This window comes from Salvelinus namaycush, chromosome 36, assembly GCF_016432855.1.
Source record: "Salvelinus namaycush isolate Seneca chromosome 36, SaNama_1.0, whole genome shotgun sequence".
Classification (NCBI taxonomy): domain Eukaryota; kingdom Metazoa; phylum Chordata; class Actinopteri; order Salmoniformes; family Salmonidae; genus Salvelinus; species Salvelinus namaycush.
In genome coordinates, this window is record NC_052342.1 from 14490575 (window position 1) to 14509994 (window position 19420).

A 19420-nucleotide genomic window follows, 5' to 3' on the forward strand; every position below is an offset into this window, starting at 1 on the left:
TGATACTCCTAGAGTTATGTACTTGGCTATTCCGCAACTGCACAAAAACCTTGGATGAGTGTACTTTATGTTCCACTCTTCCAACTTGAGCAATGTCCTAATGAGCTGAGGGAGGCATTTCCTTTTAAATGCAGCTTTTCTTACTAACTCTGCTGTCTTTCTAACTCCCTTCACTGTGTTGCAGGGGAAACTGGAGAGTAGCCAGGCTGAATCCCACAGCTTTCTGCTGTACAAGCCTTCCAGATCTCTCTGCATTTCAGGGGCATATGAGAACATAATGTTTTCAAAAGGACAATTTCCTAATTGGAAAATACATTCCCCCAACTGTGAAATTCCTCCAACGCACTTCCACACACACACACAGCCGCATAATGTTGGCATTCCTCCACTAATGTAACAGCCGTAATACGCTGAGTTCAATAGTTCACAATAACTTCCTTCTATGTCAACAAACAATTCCAAAGAATTGTGAAAGGGGAACTGAATTTGAGTCAGATCAAATTACTGGAGAAACCAAGTGAAACAGTGCTGCGTTCTGGTACCAACTGTGTATCATCCTGTAACTGACTGTTAAGGTTTTCAGTGTGTTTACAGGTCAGTAGCAGGGATTTGAATCTCCTAGAGATTACTGCGTTGAAAGACAGGTGAAACTTTGCTATGAGAATAATGACAGGAGTGGAGTAGCTAAATAACATGTCTGTTTGTAATGCAAGTGTGTAGGAGTAGGAGAGTACAGCATACACTGTATGTATATCAGAGTGTGTATGTGTATTATAAGTATATGTGTGTGTGTCCAGTCCAGTCCCCTCCCTCCTCACCCAGGGCACAGTCTAGGCTGTCTCCTCCGTTCTTCCGGTCTCCTCCCTCAGTGCTGCTCTGCAGGGCCTGTTTCAGGGTGATCACCCACTCCTCCATCTCCGCCTCGCTGTCCGCAGCCAGGAAGTGGCTGAAGCGCTCCTGCATCTTTAGCTCAAAGCCGTTACGACGTATTTTAGGGCACTGGGGTGAAAATATTGAAGTTTGGTTGTAGGCATCTAAACAAAGTCATCTAAAAACACTCATAGCTCCTAAATACTTTTAACCAATGGAAAGCTTCCTGGCAGCCTCTCCAGTCTACTGTACCACACAGTGCCAACACTCAGAAGATTCTCTCATTTTTAGGAGAAAAAAATGCAAGCACCCATTTTTTTCTGCCCAGCAACTGGAATGCAGTTCAAAAAATCCAATCAGTTCCTGAAGGATGGCAAAGGTGGAGGAGAGGAATCCTGACCTAACTTTCACGAGTGTTGCGAGAGCTGAAAACGGACTTGTTCATGTGGTCACAGTGGTGGTTTTCCGATCCCAAAGGAGTTCCCTTTTACTGGAATGTTGAGACACAAAACCAGCAGACTTCCTTCCAGTTATGAGTTATACATACTGTAGCTTTCCTGAGACAGCATTTTTCCACTGTTGTTCCAGCACTGTGTTCCAGCATTAAAAAGAGCTAAATATTTCATGTTTTTTGGGGATCCCTCTTTCTCAGCAACTATTGTTGTGTTACAAGCCTGATTCTGAGTGTGCTGCTGTCGTCTTTGCCTCTTTAGAGACCAGAGATGACCTATTCAATGTATTAGCATAGAATTATATATTTGACTATCACAGACGTCCTTTTATGGCTGGCAGGAATAAAGGAAGTCTAGCGTCTAGGACAGGCAAGACAATATATCTAGATGTGTTGGTCTACACAAAGCCCAGAGCACATGATGTGCCTCTGTAAGCAAATGGTCAATCTACAGATGTAGGATCTTAATTTGATCACTCATTTGTTGCTTAGAATGTTCCTGCAAAGCAGGAAATGCAAACTTGTACTGTATTTGAGTTTTACATTTCAGACTTGATTTACCCTTATGAATAAAATGGATCAACCCCTAGAAAAATGTCCATTAATTATATAATCCACATAATAATTCACATTTCCTGTCGCCGCAGGATTATTTTCCTGCTGTACCAAACTGGCTCAAATGAAGATCCTACATCTGTATAAAGCCCTGAGTCAGGGTGTACTTCTACAATAACATTTTCAAACTATCTATTCCGATAACATTAGGAGCAAGCAACAACACAAAAACACAGAACAGCAGATACACTTCATGGTATTGGTAATGTCCAGATGGGATAATGACCTGAATGACATCTATACAGGAGTCCAAGTAGATGGACCCTTTGGTGTCCTTGCACTTCTTCTCATCCTTGTAGGAGTTGAGGATGTAGGAGCCGTCCGGCAGCTGGGACAGGTAGAAATACCTCCTCTTAAACACCTGAGGGCCAGAGGTAGAGAGGTTCAATTCAAAAATCAATCCAATAGCAACGCCGTCTTTAGCCTCTCTCATATCTGCTGTATAGGCTGGTGCTGAACGATGCGTGTGTACAGAGGTAGAGGAGGTTGGTTATTAAATCTATTGTTGTGGCATTGCGTAGATATCTTTTTGTATTAGCTCAATCAGGTACTCTATGTTAGTCTTGAACAAGAGCCTGCACAGTACCGCAGTTGGTCGCCAGTTGTGTACAATCCACAGTGATGAGGAAGTGTTGTGTATATTAGTAGTTGGGCTGATCAATTATAGTACAGATATGTTGTGTATATTAGTAGTTGGGATGATCTATCCTAGTAAATCTGTTGTGTTGAGGAAGTGTTGTGTATATTAGTAGTTGCGATGATCTATCCTAGTAAATCTGTTGTGTTGAGGAAGTGTTGTGTATATTAGTAGTTGCGATGATCTATCCTAGTAAATCTGTTGTGTTGAGGAAGTGTTGTGTATATTAGTAGTTGGGATGATCTATCCTAGTAAATCTGTTGTGTTGAGGAAGTGTTGTGTATATTAGTAGTTGGGATGATCTATCCTAGTAAATCTGTTGTGTTGAGGAAGTGTTGTGTATATAGCATAGACATGACATCCGTCAAAACACCTCAAAACAAGACACGGTATCAATAACAAGACACAACAAGCTGAAACGAGCCACCAATGATTCCCCACACGGCAGCTTCTTGTCATTGCTGCTAGATATCTGACCGTTCAGAATCATAACGCACGTCCTCCGGCCACATTTTCCTGATGTTGTCAGCCAACCCGTCTATAGGCAGTAGACAAGGCTGATGGGTGAGCTGTTCTGACTCACCCTCATGGAGACAGACAGGCTGCTGTTGATGTTGGCTTTCTGCAGCCAGCCCTGCTTCATGATACCCCCTCTCTGAGAGCACAGAGAGGACGAGTCCTGGCACACACACACAGGAAGGGTTAATATTGATGATAAGCGTGGATATATCTATAGGCTAACACAGACACATATGCAAACACACAGACGCACAACGCACACAGAAATAATAACCACACATTCACAAACAAACGTACCTGTGTCAGTCAGTCAAATAGACACACACAATGCTCACCCAATTCATACAGAAAGATATGGCTTCCCATGAACAGGTGGGAGTCATTTAACCCATTAAACCCCAACCATTTAACCCCCACCATCACAGTTCAACCACTCATCTCATCTGCAGAGAGAATACCCATGGGACCGTTCATCACAACACTGATATCCATCACGAGGAGGAGGACATGGCAACTCAATGAACATAGTCACAGCAAAGACGTATCCCATCCCACAGCACAGGACATTCTGACTATGACTGGGCAAATAAATAACCTAATTCACTTACTTCTGCTGGGAAATACAGAGAAATTCATACAGAGAAATCCCATAGCTATCACACACAGCTCAGTTAACAGGTGTGTGTGTGTGCGCGCATGTGTGTCCTAGCTCTAATCACATTGAAGTGGTACTCTGTCCTCTGCGCTCGTCCGATCGTACATATGCCTCGCTCCAGCGCCGTCCTGTAATCCAATTGGCTGGGTTCTCTGCTCTCCGCCCTCATCACTCCCCCCCCCCCCCCCCCCCTCCCTCACTCTGAGTGTTCCTCTGAGACCCCCCTCCACCGCTCACCAATCTCCCAGATTGCATTATCATTGATTAATTCTTATGGTCATTGCTCTCCTCTCGCTTTCCCTCCCTCCCTCTCTCTCTACCACCCTCTATCTCTCGGTCTCTCTACACCACCCTCCATCTCAGTCTCTCTCTCTACCGCCCTCCATCGCTATACACCACCCTCTAGCTCTCTCTCTCTCTCTCTCTAGTGGTTATAGAAGCCTGCACGCTGAGACAAAAGGAATAGACTACATATAGACATATACTGTAGCGCTACCAGCGATACACCATGGCTGCTCCCTCCCTCTGAGATGAGTCAACAGCCTGTGTTGCAGCTATGAAGGACACTAAGTCATGTAACATTAGCCAGCCTCTTTTAGAGCTGCCTGGACTGATAGCCTCTGCTATGCTCAATTTCTCCCTCTCTCTTGAGTACTGGGGCTGTATCCAAACGGCAGCCAATTTCCCTGCATGCTGCACTACCCCATAGAGCTCTGGTCAAAAGTAATGCACTATATAGGGAATAGGGTGTCGTCACAGACATAGCCCTGGAATGATTCAGTGGTAGCCTCGGCTCCGTGCTCTCTGCTCCCTCCATCAGAGGACCATGGCTGGCAGCCATTTATTTTCCTTCAATTACAAACCTTTTTAATGCCAAGAATATTCACATCCGGCTGGGCCGTTGAGAGGTGGGGATTGGGTGTTTTGGGGGGGAGAGCAATTTATAGAGGAGACGAGCTCTGGTTTCTAAGTCCAGCGAGGTCTGGATCTGGTCCCAGATAGGTTTGAGCCGTCTTGCCTCCTCCTAATGTCACAATGACCATAGAAGTAGGCAAGACCGAGAAAAAAAAGAGATCTGGGACCAGGCCATGCTTGTAGACCTTACTACTGGTCACAGCTGTCCTTTCTCACCACAAACCCACATCGTAGTGGCACAGTGGGGGGTTAGGGTTGTCTGGATGTAAGCTACGGTGTCTGTATTGAATTGCTGTTATTTGATGTACTGCATTCTCGTTGTAGGCATATTTTCTTAAATACTTTGGGTGGGGGTTATAGCCAATACAGTATCAAATGGATGAGTTGACTATCAAAGTCCTTCTCTTTATCAACCAATCCTTGGCCCCATTATGTCAAAAGGGTATTTCAAACAGGACCACCACCAAGCCAACAAGGCCAGAAGGCGTGAGTGAACTGACCACACAGAAGACCTTAGGTCAATACTAGACCACTCAACATCATCTGATAATCAATGTCTCTCTCTCTCTCTCTCTCTCTCTCTCTCTCTCTCTCTCTCTCTCTCTCTCTCTCTCTCTCTCTCTCTCTCTCTCTCTCTCTCTCTCTCTCTCTCTCTCTTCTCTCTCTCTCTCTCTCTCTCTCTTCTCTCTCTCTCTCTCACACACACACACACACACACACACACACACACACACACACACACACACACACACACACACACACACACACACACACACACACACACACACACACACACACACACACACACACACACACAAAGAGAGAGATCAACTCCCACTCACCTCATCTTTAGCGTCTTCATCGATCTCAAACACGTGAGCTGGAAGCTTGTCTGTCTTCAGGCCTTTACTGTCAAAACAAGAGTGAGATGTGTGAGAAAGGGTGATTGTATTCCTGGGTTTCTGACAACACACACTCAATACATCAACTCTTTCCTACTGTATCTCGCTTCTGGTCATTTCCATATCGTGTCTTTGTACAGTATCAAAAGACAGTCCATATCCTCAACGGACCAACAGCCAGTCCATATCCTCAACGGACCAACAGCCAGTCCATATCCTCAACGGACCAACAGCCAGTCCATATCCTCAACGGACCAACAGCCAGTCCATATCCTCAACGGACCAACAGCCAGTCCATATCCTCAACGGACTAACAGCCAGTCCATATCCTCAACGGACCAACAGCCAGTCCATATCCTCAACGGACCAACAGCCAGTCCATATCCTCAACGGACCAACAGCCAGTCCATATCCTCAACGGACCAACAGCCAGTCCATATCCTCAACGGACCAACAGCCAGTCCATATCCTCAACGGACCAACAGCCAGTCCATATCCTCAACGGACCAACAGCCTGTCCATATCCTCAACGGACCAACAGCCAGTCCATATCCTCAACGGACCAACAGCCAGTCCATATCCTCAACGGACCAACAGCCAGTCCATATCCTCAACGAATCAACAGCCAGTCCATATCCTCAACGGACCAACAGCCAGTCCATATCCTCAACGGACCAACAGCTAGTCCATATCCTCAACGGACCAACAGCTAGTCTATATCCTCAACGGACCAACAGCCAGTCCATATCCTCAACGGACCAACAGCCAGTCCATATCCTCAACGGACCAACAGCCAGTCCATATCCTCAACGAATCAACAGCCAGTCCATATCCTCAACGGACCAACAGCCAGTCCATATCCTCAACGGACCAACAGCTAGTCCATATCCTCAACGGACCAACAGCTAGTCTATATCCTCAACGGACCAACAGCCAGTCCATATCCTCAACGGACCAACAGCCAGTCCATATCCTCAACGGACCAACAGCTAGTCCATATCCTCAACGGACCAACAGCCAGTCCATATCCTCAACGGACCAACAGCCAGTCCATATCCTCAACGGACCAACAGCCAGTCCATATCCTCAACGGACCAACAGCCAGTCCATATCCTCAACGGACCAACAGCCAGTCCATATCCTCAACGGACCAACAGCTAGTCTATATCCTCAACGGACCAACAGCTAGTCTATATCCTCAACGGACCAACAGCTAGTCTATATCCTCAACGGACCAACAGCCAGTCTATATCCTCAACGGACCAACGGACCAACAGCCAGTCCATATCCTCAACGGACCAACAGCCAGTCCATATCCTAAACGGACCAACAGCCAGTCCATATCCTCAATGGACCAACAGCTAGTCCATATCCTCAACGGACCAACAGCCAGTCCATATCCTCAACGGACCAACAGCTAGTCTATATCCTCAACGGACCAACAGCCAGTCCATATCCTCAACGGACCAACAGCCAGTCCATATCCTCAACGGACCAACAGCTAGTCCATATCCTCAACGGACCAACAGCTAGTCTATATCCTCAACGGACCAACAGCTAGTCTATATCCTCAACGGACCAACAGCTAGTCCATATCCTCAACGGACCAACAGCTAGTCTATATCCTCAACGGACCAACAGCCAGTCCATATCCTCAACGGACCAACAGCCAGTCCATATCCTCAACGGACCAACAGCTAGTCCATATCCTCAACGGACCAACAGCCAGTCCATATCCTCAACGGACCAACAGCCAGTCCATATCCTCAACGGACCAACAGCCAGTCCATATCCTCAACGGACCAACAGCCAGTCCATATCCTCAACGGACCAACAGCCAGTCCATATCCTCAATGGACCAACAGCTAGTCCATATCCTCAACGGACCAACAGCCAGTCCATATCCTCAACGGACCAACAGCCAGTCCATATCCTCAATGGACCAACAGCCAGTCCATATCCTCAACGGACCAACAGCTAGTCCATATCCTCAACGGACCAACAGCCAGTCCATATCCTCAACGGACCAACAGCTAGTCCATATCCTCAACGGACCAACAGCTAGTCCATATCCTCAACGGACCAACAGCTAGTCCATATCCTCAACGGACCAACAGCTAGTCTATATACTCAACGGACCAACAGCCAGTCCATATCCTCAACGGACCAACAGCCAGTCCATATCCTCAACGGACCAACAGCCAGTCCATATCCTCAACGGACCAACAGCCAGTCCATATCCTCAACGGACCAACAGCTAGTCTATATCCTCAACGGACCAACAGCTAGTCTATATCCTCAACGGACCAACAGCTAGTCTATATCCTCAACGGACCAACAGCCAGTCTATATCCTCAACGGACCAACGGACCAACAGCCAGTCCATATCCTCAACGGACCAACAGCCAGTCCATATCCTCAACGGACCAACAGCCAGTCCATATCCTCAACGGACCAACAGCCAGTCCATATCCTCAATGGACCAACAGCTAGTCCATATCCTCAACGGACCAACAGCCAGTCCATATCCTCAACGGACCAACAGCCAGTCCATATCCTCAACGGACCAACAGCCAGTCCATATCCTCAACGGACCAACAGCCAGTCCATATCCTCAACGGACCAACAGCCAGTCCATATCCTCAACGGACCAACAGCTAGTCCATATCCTCAACGGACCAACAGCTAGTCCATATCCTCAACGGACCAACAGCTAGTCCATATCCTCAACGGACCAACAGCTAGTCTATATCCTCAACGGACCAACAGCTAGTCTATATCCTCAACGGACCAACAGCTAGTCCATATCCTCAACGGACCAACAGCCAGTCCATATCCTCAACGGACCAACAGCCAGTCCATATCCTCAACGGACCAACAGCTAGTCCATATCCTCAACGGACCAACAGCTAGTCCATATCTTCAACGGACCAACAGCCAGTCCATATCCTCAACGGACCAACAGCTAGTCCATATCCTCAACGGACCAACAGCTAGTCCATATCCTCAACGGACCAACAGCTAGTCTATATCCTCAACGGACCAACAGCTAGTCTATATCCTCAACGGACCAACAGCTAGTCCATATCCTCAACGGACCAACAGCTAGTCTATATCCTCAACGGACCAACAGCTAGTCCATATCCTCAACGGACCAACAGCTAGTCCATATCCTCAACGGACCAACAGCTAGTCCATATCCTCAACGGACCAACAGCTAGTCTATATCCTCAACGGACCAACAGCTAGTCTATATCCTCAACGGACCAACAGCTAGTCCATATCCTCAACGGACCAACAGCCAGTCCATATCCTCAACGGACCAACAGCCAGTCCATATCCTCAACGGACCAACAGCTAGTCCATATCCTCAACGGACCAACAGCCAGTCCATATCCTCAACGGACCAACAGCCAGTCTATATCCTCAACGGACCAACGGACCAACAGCCAGTCCATATCCTCAACGGACCAACAGCTAGTCTATATCCTCAACGGACCAACAGCCAGTCCATATCCTCAACGGACCAACAGCCAGTCCATATCCTCAACGGACCAACAGCTAGTCCATATCCTCAACGGACCAACAGCCAGTCCATATCCTCAACGGACCAACAGCCAGTCCATATCCTCAACGGACCAACAGCCAGTCCATATCCTCAACGGACCAACAGCCAGTCCATATCCTCAACGGACCAACAGCCAGTCCATATCCTCAACGGACCAACAGCTAGTCTATATCCTCAACGGACCAACAGCTAGTCTATATCCTCAACGGACCAACAGCTAGTCTATATCCTCAACGGACCAACAGCCAGTCTATATCCTCAACGGACCAACGGACCAACAGCCAGTCCATATCCTCAACGGACCAACAGCCAGTCCATATCCTCAACGGACCAACAGCCAGTCCATATCCTCAATGGACCAACAGCTAGTCCATATCCTCAACGGACCAACAGCCAGTCCATATCCTCAACGGACCAACAGCTAGTCTATATCCTCAACGGACCAACAGCCAGTCCATATCCTCAACGGACCAACAGCCAGTCCATATCCTCAACGGACCAACAGCTAGTCCATATCCTCAACGGACCAACAGCTAGTCTATATCCTCAACGGACCAACAGCTAGTCTATATCCTCAACGGACCAACAGCTAGTCCATATCCTCAACGGACCAACAGCTAGTCTATATCCTCAACGGACCAACAGCCAGTCCATATCCTCAACGGACCAACAGCCAGTCCATATCCTCAACGGACCAACAGCTAGTCCATATCCTCAACGGACCAACAGCCAGTCCATATCCTCAACGGACCAACAGCCAGTCCATATCCTCAACGGACCAACAGCCAGTCCATATCCTCAACGGACCAACAGCCAGTCCATATCCTCAACGGACCAACAGCCAGTCCATATCCTCAATGGACCAACAGCTAGTCCATATCCTCAACGGACCAACAGCCAGTCCATATCCTCAACGGACCAACAGCCAGTCCATATCCTCAATGGACCAACAGCCAGTCCATATCCTCAACGGACCAACAGCTAGTCCATATCCTCAACGGACCAACAGCCAGTCCATATCCTCAACGGACCAACAGCTAGTCCATATCCTCAACGGACCAACAGCTAGTCCATATCCTCAACGGACCAACAGCTAGTCCATATCCTCAACGGACCAACAGCTAGTCTATATACTCAACGGACCAACAGCCAGTCCATATCCTCAACGGACCAACAGCCAGTCCATATCCTCAACGGACCAACAGCCAGTCCATATCCTCAACGGACCAACAGCCAGTCCATATCCTCAACGGACCAACAGCCAGTCCATATCCTCAACGGACCAACAGCTAGTCTATATCCTCAACGGACCAACAGCTAGTCTATATCCTCAACGGACCAACAGCTAGTCTATATCCTCAACGGACCAACAGCCAGTCTATATCCTCAACGGACCAACGGACCAACAGCCAGTCCATATCCTCAACGGACCAACAGCCAGTCCATATCCTCAACGGACCAACAGCCAGTCCATATCCTCAACGGACCAACAGCCAGTCCATATCCTCAACGGACCAACAGCCAGTCCATATCCTCAACGGACCAACAGCCAGTCCATATCCTCAACGGACCAACAGCCAGTCCATATCCTCAACGGACTAACAGCCAGTCCATATCCTCAACGGACCAACAGCCAGTCTATATCCTCAACGGACCAACGGACCAACAGCCAGTCCATATCCTCAACGGACCAACAGCCAGTCCATATCCTCAACGGACCAACAGCCAGTCCATATCCTCAATGGACCAACAGCTAGTCCATATCCTCAACGGACCAACAGCCAGTCCATATCCTCAACGGACCAACAGCTAGTCTATATCCTCAACGGACCAACAGCCAGTCCATATCCTCAACGGACCAACAGCCAGTCCATATCCTCAACGGACCAACAGCTAGTCCATATCCTCAACGGACCAACAGCTAGTCTATATCCTCAACGGACCAACAGCTAGTCTATATCCTCAACGGACCAACAGCTAGTCCATATCCTCAACGGACCAACAGCTAGTCTATATCCTCAACGGACCAACAGCCAGTCCATATCCTCAACGGACCAACAGCCAGTCCATATCCTCAACGGACCAACAGCCAGTCCATATCCTCAACGGACCAACAGCCAGTCCATATCCTCAACGGACCAACAGCCAGTCCATATCCTCAACGGACCAACAGCCAGTCCATATCCTCAACGGACCAACAGCTAGTCTATATCCTCAACGGACCAACAGCTAGTCTATATCCTCAACGGACCAACAGCTAGTCTATATCCTCAACGGACCAACAGCCAGTCTATATCCTCAACGGACCAACGGACCAACAGCCAGTCCATATCCTCAACGGACCAACAGCCAGTCCATATCCTCAACGGACCAACAGCCAGTCCATATCCTCAATGGACCAACAGCTAGTCCATATCCTCAACGGACCAACAGCCAGTCCATATCCTCAACGGACCAACAGCTAGTCTATATCCTCAACGGACCAACAGCCAGTCCATATCCTCAACGGACCAACAGCCAGTCCATATCCTCAACGGACCAACAGCTAGTCTATATCCTCAACGGACCAACAGCTAGTCTATATCCTCAACGGACCAACAGCTAGTCTATATCCTCAACGGACCAACAGCTAGTCCATATCCTCAACGGACCAACAGCTAGTCTATATCCTCAACGGACCAACAGCCAGTCCATATCCTCAACGGACCAACAGCCAGTCCATATCCTCAACGGACCAACAGCTAGTCCATATCCTCAACGGACCAACAGCCAGTCCATATCCTCAACGGACCAACAGCCAGTCCATATCCTCAACGGACCAACAGCCAGTCCATATCCTCAACGGACCAACAGCCAGTCCATATCCTCAACTGACCAACAGCCAGTCCATATCCTCAATGGACCAACAGCTAGTCCATATCCTCAACGGACCAACAGCCAGTCCATATCCTCAACGGACCAACAGCCAGTCCATATCCTCAATGGACCAACAGCCAGTCCATATCCTCAACGGACCAACAGCTAGTCCATATCCTCAACGGACCAACAGCCAGTCCATATCCTCAACGGACCAACAGCTAGTCCATATCCTCAACGGACCAACAGCTAGTCCATATCCTCAACGGACCAACAGCTAGTCCATATCCTCAACGGACCAACAGCTAGTCTATATACTCAACGGACCAACAGCCAGTCCATATCCTCAACGGACCAACAGCCAGTCCATATCCTCAACGGACCAACAGCCAGTCCATATCCTCAACGGACCAACAGCCAGTCCATATCCTCAACGGACCAACAGCCAGTCCATATCCTCAACGGACCAACAGCTAGTCTATATCCTCAACGGACCAACAGCTAGTCTATATCCTCAACGGACCAACAGCTAGTCTATATCCTCAACGGACCAACAGCCAGTCTATATCCTCAACGGACCAACGGACCAACAGCCAGTCCATATCCTCAACGGACCAACAGCCAGTCCATATCCTCAACGGACCAACAGCCAGTCCATATCCTCAACGGACCAACAGCCAGTCCATATCCTCAACGGACCAACAGCCAGTCCATATCCTCAATGGACCAACAGCTAGTCCATATCCTCAACGGACCAACAGCCAGTCCATATCCTCAACGGACCAACAGCCAGTCCATATCCTCAACGGACCAACAGCCAGTCCATATCCTCAACGGACCAACAGCCAGTCCATATCCTCAACGGACCAACAGCCAGTCCATATCCTCAACGGACCAACAGCTAGTCCATATCCTCAACGGACCAACAGCTAGTCCATATCCTCAACGGACCAACAGCTAGTCCATATCCTCAACGGACCAACAGCTAGTCTATATCCTCAACGGACCAACAGCTAGTCTATATCCTCAACGGACCAACAGCTAGTCCATATCCTCAACGGACCAACAGCCAGTCCATATCCTCAACGGACCAACAGCCAGTCCATATCCTCAACGGACCAACAGCTAGTCCATATCCTCAACGGACCAACAGCTAGTCCATATCTTCAACGGACCAACAGCCAGTCCATATCCTCAACGGACCAACAGCTAGTCCATATCCTCAACGGACCAACAGCTAGTCCATATCCTCAACGGACCAACAGCTAGTCTATATCCTCAACGGACCAACAGCTAGTCTATATCCTCAACGGACCAACAGCTAGTCCATATCCTCAACGGACCAACAGCTAGTCTATATCCTCAACGGACCAACAGCTAGTCCATATCCTCAACGGACCAACAGCTAGTCCATATCCTCAACGGACCAACAGCTAGTCCATATCCTCAACGGACCAACAGCTAGTCTATATCCTCAACGGACCAACAGCTAGTCTATATCCTCAACGGACCAACAGCTAGTCCATATCCTCAACGGACCAACAGCCAGTCCATATCCTCAACGGACCAACAGCCAGTCCATATCCTCAACGGACCAACAGCTAGTCCATATCCTCAACGGACCAACAGCCAGTCCATATCCTCAACGGACCAACAGCCAGTCTATATCCTCAACGGACCAACGGACCAACAGCCAGTCCATATCCTCAACGGACCAACAGCCAGTCCATATCCTCAACGGACCAACAGCCAGTCCATATCCTCAACGGACCAACAGCCAGTCCATATCCTCAACGGACCAACAGCCAGTCCATATCCTCAACGGACCAACAGCCAGTCCATATCCTCAACGAACCAACAGCCAGTCCATATCCTCAACGGACCAACAGCCAGTCCATATCCTCAACGGACCAACAGCCAGTCTATATCCTCAACGGACCAACAGCTAGTCTATATCCTCAACGGACCAACAGCTAGTCTATATCCTCAACGGACCAACAGCCAGTCCATATCCTCAACGGACCAACAGCCAGTCCATATCCTCAACGGACCAACAGCCAGTCCATATCCTCAACGGACCAACAGCCAGTCTATATGCTCAACGGACCAACAGCTAGTCTATATCCTCAACGGACCAACAGCCAGTCCATATCCTCAACGGACCAACAGCCAGTCCATATCCTCAACGGACCAACAGCCAGTCCATATCCTCAACGGACCAACAGCTTTTTATGTATTTTCAACATTTTACTGCAGCATACTGTAAATGATGGTGCATTGTGGGAAAATGTTGTGGGCGGGGAAATAATTGCTATTTTCCCGAATGGTACTGTAATTCCACACCACAGAATACAGTACCGTATCATATCTTTGGTGCGCCAAAATCTTTTTGACCGTAGTGGGTGAATGGTATTGTTGTTTCTGGTTCATAACATATTTTGAGGCAGGGCCTTGTGAGAGGCTATATTTGTTGTACCCATGAGTGAGAATGCTGTACCAACTTAACTCCTTTGTGGTTATATTGGCCCATCAATTTAAAATTAGGAACGTCAAACGTTCAGCCTGCTGCACAGACCATATGAACGCTCAAGTCTAGAGCACCTGGTTAAATTGTGCTTCGGATTTAAAAAAAAAATCTAAATAGTTAAACAAGTGAGACATTTTGTTGTTGTTGAGTTTGCTGTATTTACTATCATCCTAAATTAAGACATTTAGATATTTTGTCATAATTCATTCATGTATATTACACTACTTTCCATGACCACATCGAATTGGGGGGGGGGAAAATCACACATAATTTTGACCTCAGATTGGTGATGTTAGTATAAAAGTTTATAGTCAACACGATGACACAAGATCAATTGCTTAAAACAGATCAATATTGTTGGTTTTGTACGGTTGATTTTGTCATACGCGCTGGGGTCGCAGGACTTAGAACGCAGCCATGCAGTTTCTTTCTCAAATGGCACTGATAATTCGGGGTGGTCTCGCTATAAAAGTCGCTGGCCACACAACAATACACTATCATTTAAATAGCAGCCAACCGTTGTCACTTTCAAGTTAACAGAAAAAGTTGTTTGTTACCTTTTCCATGATGGCAGCCTCCCAAAATCAACATCCAAAATATAGATAGAAGCCTTTTATAAGATCTTAACTAACCAACCATGGAAACTTGGAATAACCTATACATGTGGCCTTTGAATAGTGTTAGTTTAAACAGCACTACACCCCAATCGTTTGCCCCCCGTTATCAAGAAAAGTGTTGCATTACAATTACCATGTTGGCGGACCACTTTCTACTCAAAATGCAACACTACAAAATGTACAAAATTGTCCTCTATCTAGTGATGTACACATTATTCCCAGATTCCATGTGGTTTTTGAGCGGTGTTAGTTTTAAAAGGACGTGCAACCTCATCTCCCCCCTCTCGGGCAATTCATTTCAATGTGATAATCGTTTAGTGATTGACAAAACAGTTAAGTTTCTTTCTGCTTTGGTGACCCCAAATTTCACTTGCCACCAAGCTGCCTGTAAGCTACCGTCAAATTCACAGTAACTCCTTTATCTTCAATGTATCAAAAGCTAGGTCTACGGTATATCGTCAACACATCTACTTCTTGCTTCAGGTCTTCCACATGGTCAGTCCTATGCCGTTTCTTTCTATCAGTGGCTTCTTTCTATTCCTGATATACAGCACCTTGGAAGCATGTTTCTAATGATGGCTTTCTATTAAAGACTTACCTTGGGAGCATGCGGAAATCACCAGAGTAGGCTTCATATTTGTAGTTTATGACGTGCCAGTCCATGTTGTACGTCTTGATGCACTGCCCAACAGGTCAACATTAGAGTTCAACACCAGGGAAGCAGGTAAATAGAGAGTGCACATAGTGACAGAAAAGGTGATCTAACTTCAGGTTACCATATATCCTTGTCAAGTCTATAGGCATGTGTTGTGTACTAGTGTAGACTGAATGAGTACCTCTTTGGCAAACAGCCTCTTGGCGTCCCTTTCTGCATTCTGGGGCACTGAGGGAACCACGGTCCTCCTCTGACGAGAGATCTGAGACTCCTAGAGAGAGAAAGAGAGACAGAGTGAGAGAGATGATGGAGAACAGTCTCTTAGAATGGGAAAAGTCATGCTGCTTTATGATTTCTGAGCAGAACTACATGTTTGAAAGTGTCCCAATAATCTGTATTTGAATGAGTCCCAATAATGTCTGTGAATGAGTTTGGTTAGACTGGATTGGACTACTGTAGTTTGTTCGCTTTGTTTTCAGCAATAAATACATTGGTTTTGAAGGGGGAAGCAAGGCTGTGTGTTAGGACTTGAAGTAGTAATTTAAAGGGAAACATTAATTATAGAAAGGGAAATCTATAAAAATGCCCACCTTGAGCCACTTCTTCTAGAATTTGCTGATGTTGCGGTTTTAAACTAATCACCATTTCTGCAGTTTTTCCTCATATTCATACCACAGGTTCCATTGCAGTAACAACTGTGTTTCCAAAACGCTATATTCACCAGAAATTATTGCTTATGGGCACCTTAATGTGGGGTTAAAATATTACTGTTCTTAGATTTTGAATTCATAGATTTTGAATGTGTATGAAAATTAGTTTTTATGTTTTTGATATGTGGTTGTCTCACCTAGCTATCTAAAGGTGAATGCACTAACTTTAACTCTGGACAAGTTCATCTAATAAATAAAAAAAATTAAAAAATGTAAATGTTTTATTTACATACAGCTCTCATATTACTGTATTGAATAATTATAAAATTAAATATTGATGTCACAAATGTATCATTTATAAATTTCTTTATAAAAATTAAGTATAGTTATTTGTTACATTTGATGGTGTAAAACCTAGCAATACTACTTTTCTCTCTGAGAGTGAAGTGGATACTGTATATAGCAGAAACATTATTATTTTTCTCTGAAATTAAACCATCAAGTGATAGATTTGAAACAAATACATGTCTGTCATTGAACAACCCCATGCCATGATTAGATTGTGTTTTTTCCCACTATATCTTTCATAATTTATTTGAAAAATAAAAGCTAATTTACCAACATTTCTGAAAATTGATATATATCGTTTTGGAATGAAACTCTTCAAATGTGGGTCTGGTATCCAGTGACTCTAGAAGCATATTTGAAAGAGTGTGTCACTTGTATAAATGTTCTCTAATAAAACATTTGTGGGAATTTTAACAAACAAAACAAGCAGTGTTTCTTTCCAGTGCTGCAACACCCTATTTAGCGCTACATGTGCCCTTTTCCATGTGTGTGTGTGTGTGCGCGCGTGTGTACCGAGACGTCGTCGACAGGACACAGCAGGAGGTCTCGCTGAGGGTCACTGTGGATTTGGGCTTTCCTCTGGAACACCACGTTCTCATAGTCCAAAGGCTCAATTACCTTAGGCTGCTCCTGTAGGCGCACAGACAGATGTAGGATCTTAATTTAATCACCCTGTTGCAGGGGAAATTTCTAACTTGGAGAGTATTTGAGGTTTAAAAAGGCTTCTGAAGTTTGTAATTTGCATTTTGTAATTTCAGATGTGACTTTCTCCAACGGAAAATTAAATGAATTAGAATCCATATATCCTGTTGCTGCAGGATTATTTTCCTGCTGTAGCAAACTGGCTCAAATTAAGATCCTACATCTGTAGTCAAGTTATCAAGAGACACGAAGATAATGTACACACACCCTCACCCACTCCTTCACACAGGGGAGAAACATTGAAATAAGCTGCTCCAGAAATAAATAGACAGCTCTGCGAGTCAAAGACACAGAGGTTACCATATACATTCAGACAGACACAGATTCAGGGTTCCCACTAGCTACAAGGTTGGGGGGCAGCTCCTCACTGTCACGGTCAGAATCGGATTCCTGACTTTCATACTCAGACTCATTGTCAGAATTTTATAAAAACTCCAGAATTTCCGCATTTGTGAGTTGTCTCCTTTTGAAAGACATTGCTAATGCTACAGCTCAGCTCACTAGCTACATACATAAACAACACCACTGAATCTCTTAGAGTGGGAGTGTGATGTTACGTGATTGTTACGTGGTTTTAGGCTGGGTTTCTGTACAGCACTTTGAGATATCAGCTGATGTAAGAAGGGCTATATAAATAAATTTGATTTGATTTGATTGACTGACGGCACGCGCCACTTGTATCATTAAATCACTATCAGAAAATGTTTGGTGTGGTAATTATTTATATATTTACTGTTTTATTCACATGTTTTCAAGTACTGGTGACAAAACATCCATTCCGATTCTTGCATAGACAGTAATGAACACATTGTGTGTAAAATACTTTTTTGAAGTATGTACTGATTATGATAAGCTAAGCTAATTCCAGCTATGTGTGGAGCCATGTTTGTTGACATACAATGCATTCTGGGTTTCAGACCTTCTGGAAGTGAATGGTGGGATGTGAACGATGGTAGACGACACACCCCCTTCAACATGCATACTATAAACAGACCAAACGCATCTGGTCTCCTCTTATTATCTTTGGTTTCTGTGAAAAAACAAACATGGTGGAGCGCAGAAACTACCCATCGTCGGATTACTTTCAATTTCTAGAACGTGTTTTACTCAATTATTTCAATCCATGGTGAGCTCTCCCGTTATGTGATTAATTATAAATAGTAATTGCTATTAGCTAATTCCTATTGTCGTTTCTGTCAGTCGAGAGTTATAAAAATATGACCGCTTGTGTTATGTCAATCTTTCCTCTGTTAGCACTAGGACAAATGTAGCCTACATTTTCCTGTTTGGATGATTGTGTTATGCTGTAGCTACTTCTGTGAATGTCTGAACATTGCATCCAAAAATAAAACTGCTCACATTCTGGACATTCTGGACACTTTGTAAGGACTGTGTTTGTGCAAAATGTTTCTGAAAAAAAACAGTGTTGCCAGCTCAAATGCTGATTGTTGCGTCAATTGAAAATGGACGTTCTAAATCAGCGTTCTAACCACACCGGTTTGATTGTACGCTGCAGGGAACACTGTAGAATGATCACACCCATGTGTTGGTACGTGTGAAAAGGTTAAGACATGAAGGTCAGTCAATACTGAAAATGTCAAGAACTTTGAAAGTTTCTTCAAGTGCAGTCACAAAAACCATCAAGCGCTATGATGAAACTGGCTCTCATGAGGACCGCCACAGGAATGGAAGACCCAGAGTTACCTCTGCTGCAAAGGATATGTTCATTAGAGTTACCAGCCTCAGAAATTGCAGCCCAAATAAATGTTTTACAGAGTTCAAGTAACAGACACATCTCAACATCAACTGTTCAGAGAAGATTGTGTGAATCAGGCCTTCATGGTCAAATTGCTGCAAAGACAACTACTAAAGGACACCAATAAGAAGAGACTTGCTTGGGCCAAGAAACACGAGCAATGGACATTAGACCAGT

At 45.8% G+C, this 19420-nt stretch overlaps 1 protein-coding gene across 1 annotated transcript in view; it reads right to left on the reverse strand.

Annotated features, from left to right (window-relative positions):
- LOC120030343 (dedicator of cytokinesis protein 11-like) overlaps positions 1-19420 on the reverse strand; it is a 131887-nt gene that overhangs the window by 105112 nt on the left and 7355 nt on the right. The window contains exons 2-9 of the mRNA XM_038975717.1: positions 17299-17415; positions 15969-16058; positions 15731-15813; positions 5501-5571; positions 5201-5205; positions 3157-3252; positions 2163-2297; positions 819-999 (exon numbers count right to left, since the gene is read on the reverse strand). Of these exons, the coding sequence (XP_038831645.1) occupies positions 819-999; positions 2163-2297; positions 3157-3252; positions 5201-5205; positions 5501-5571; positions 15731-15813; positions 15969-16058; positions 17299-17415 (778 nt within the window). The remainder of the gene's footprint in view (positions 1-818; positions 1000-2162; positions 2298-3156; positions 3253-5200; positions 5206-5500; positions 5572-15730; positions 15814-15968; positions 16059-17298; positions 17416-19420) is intronic.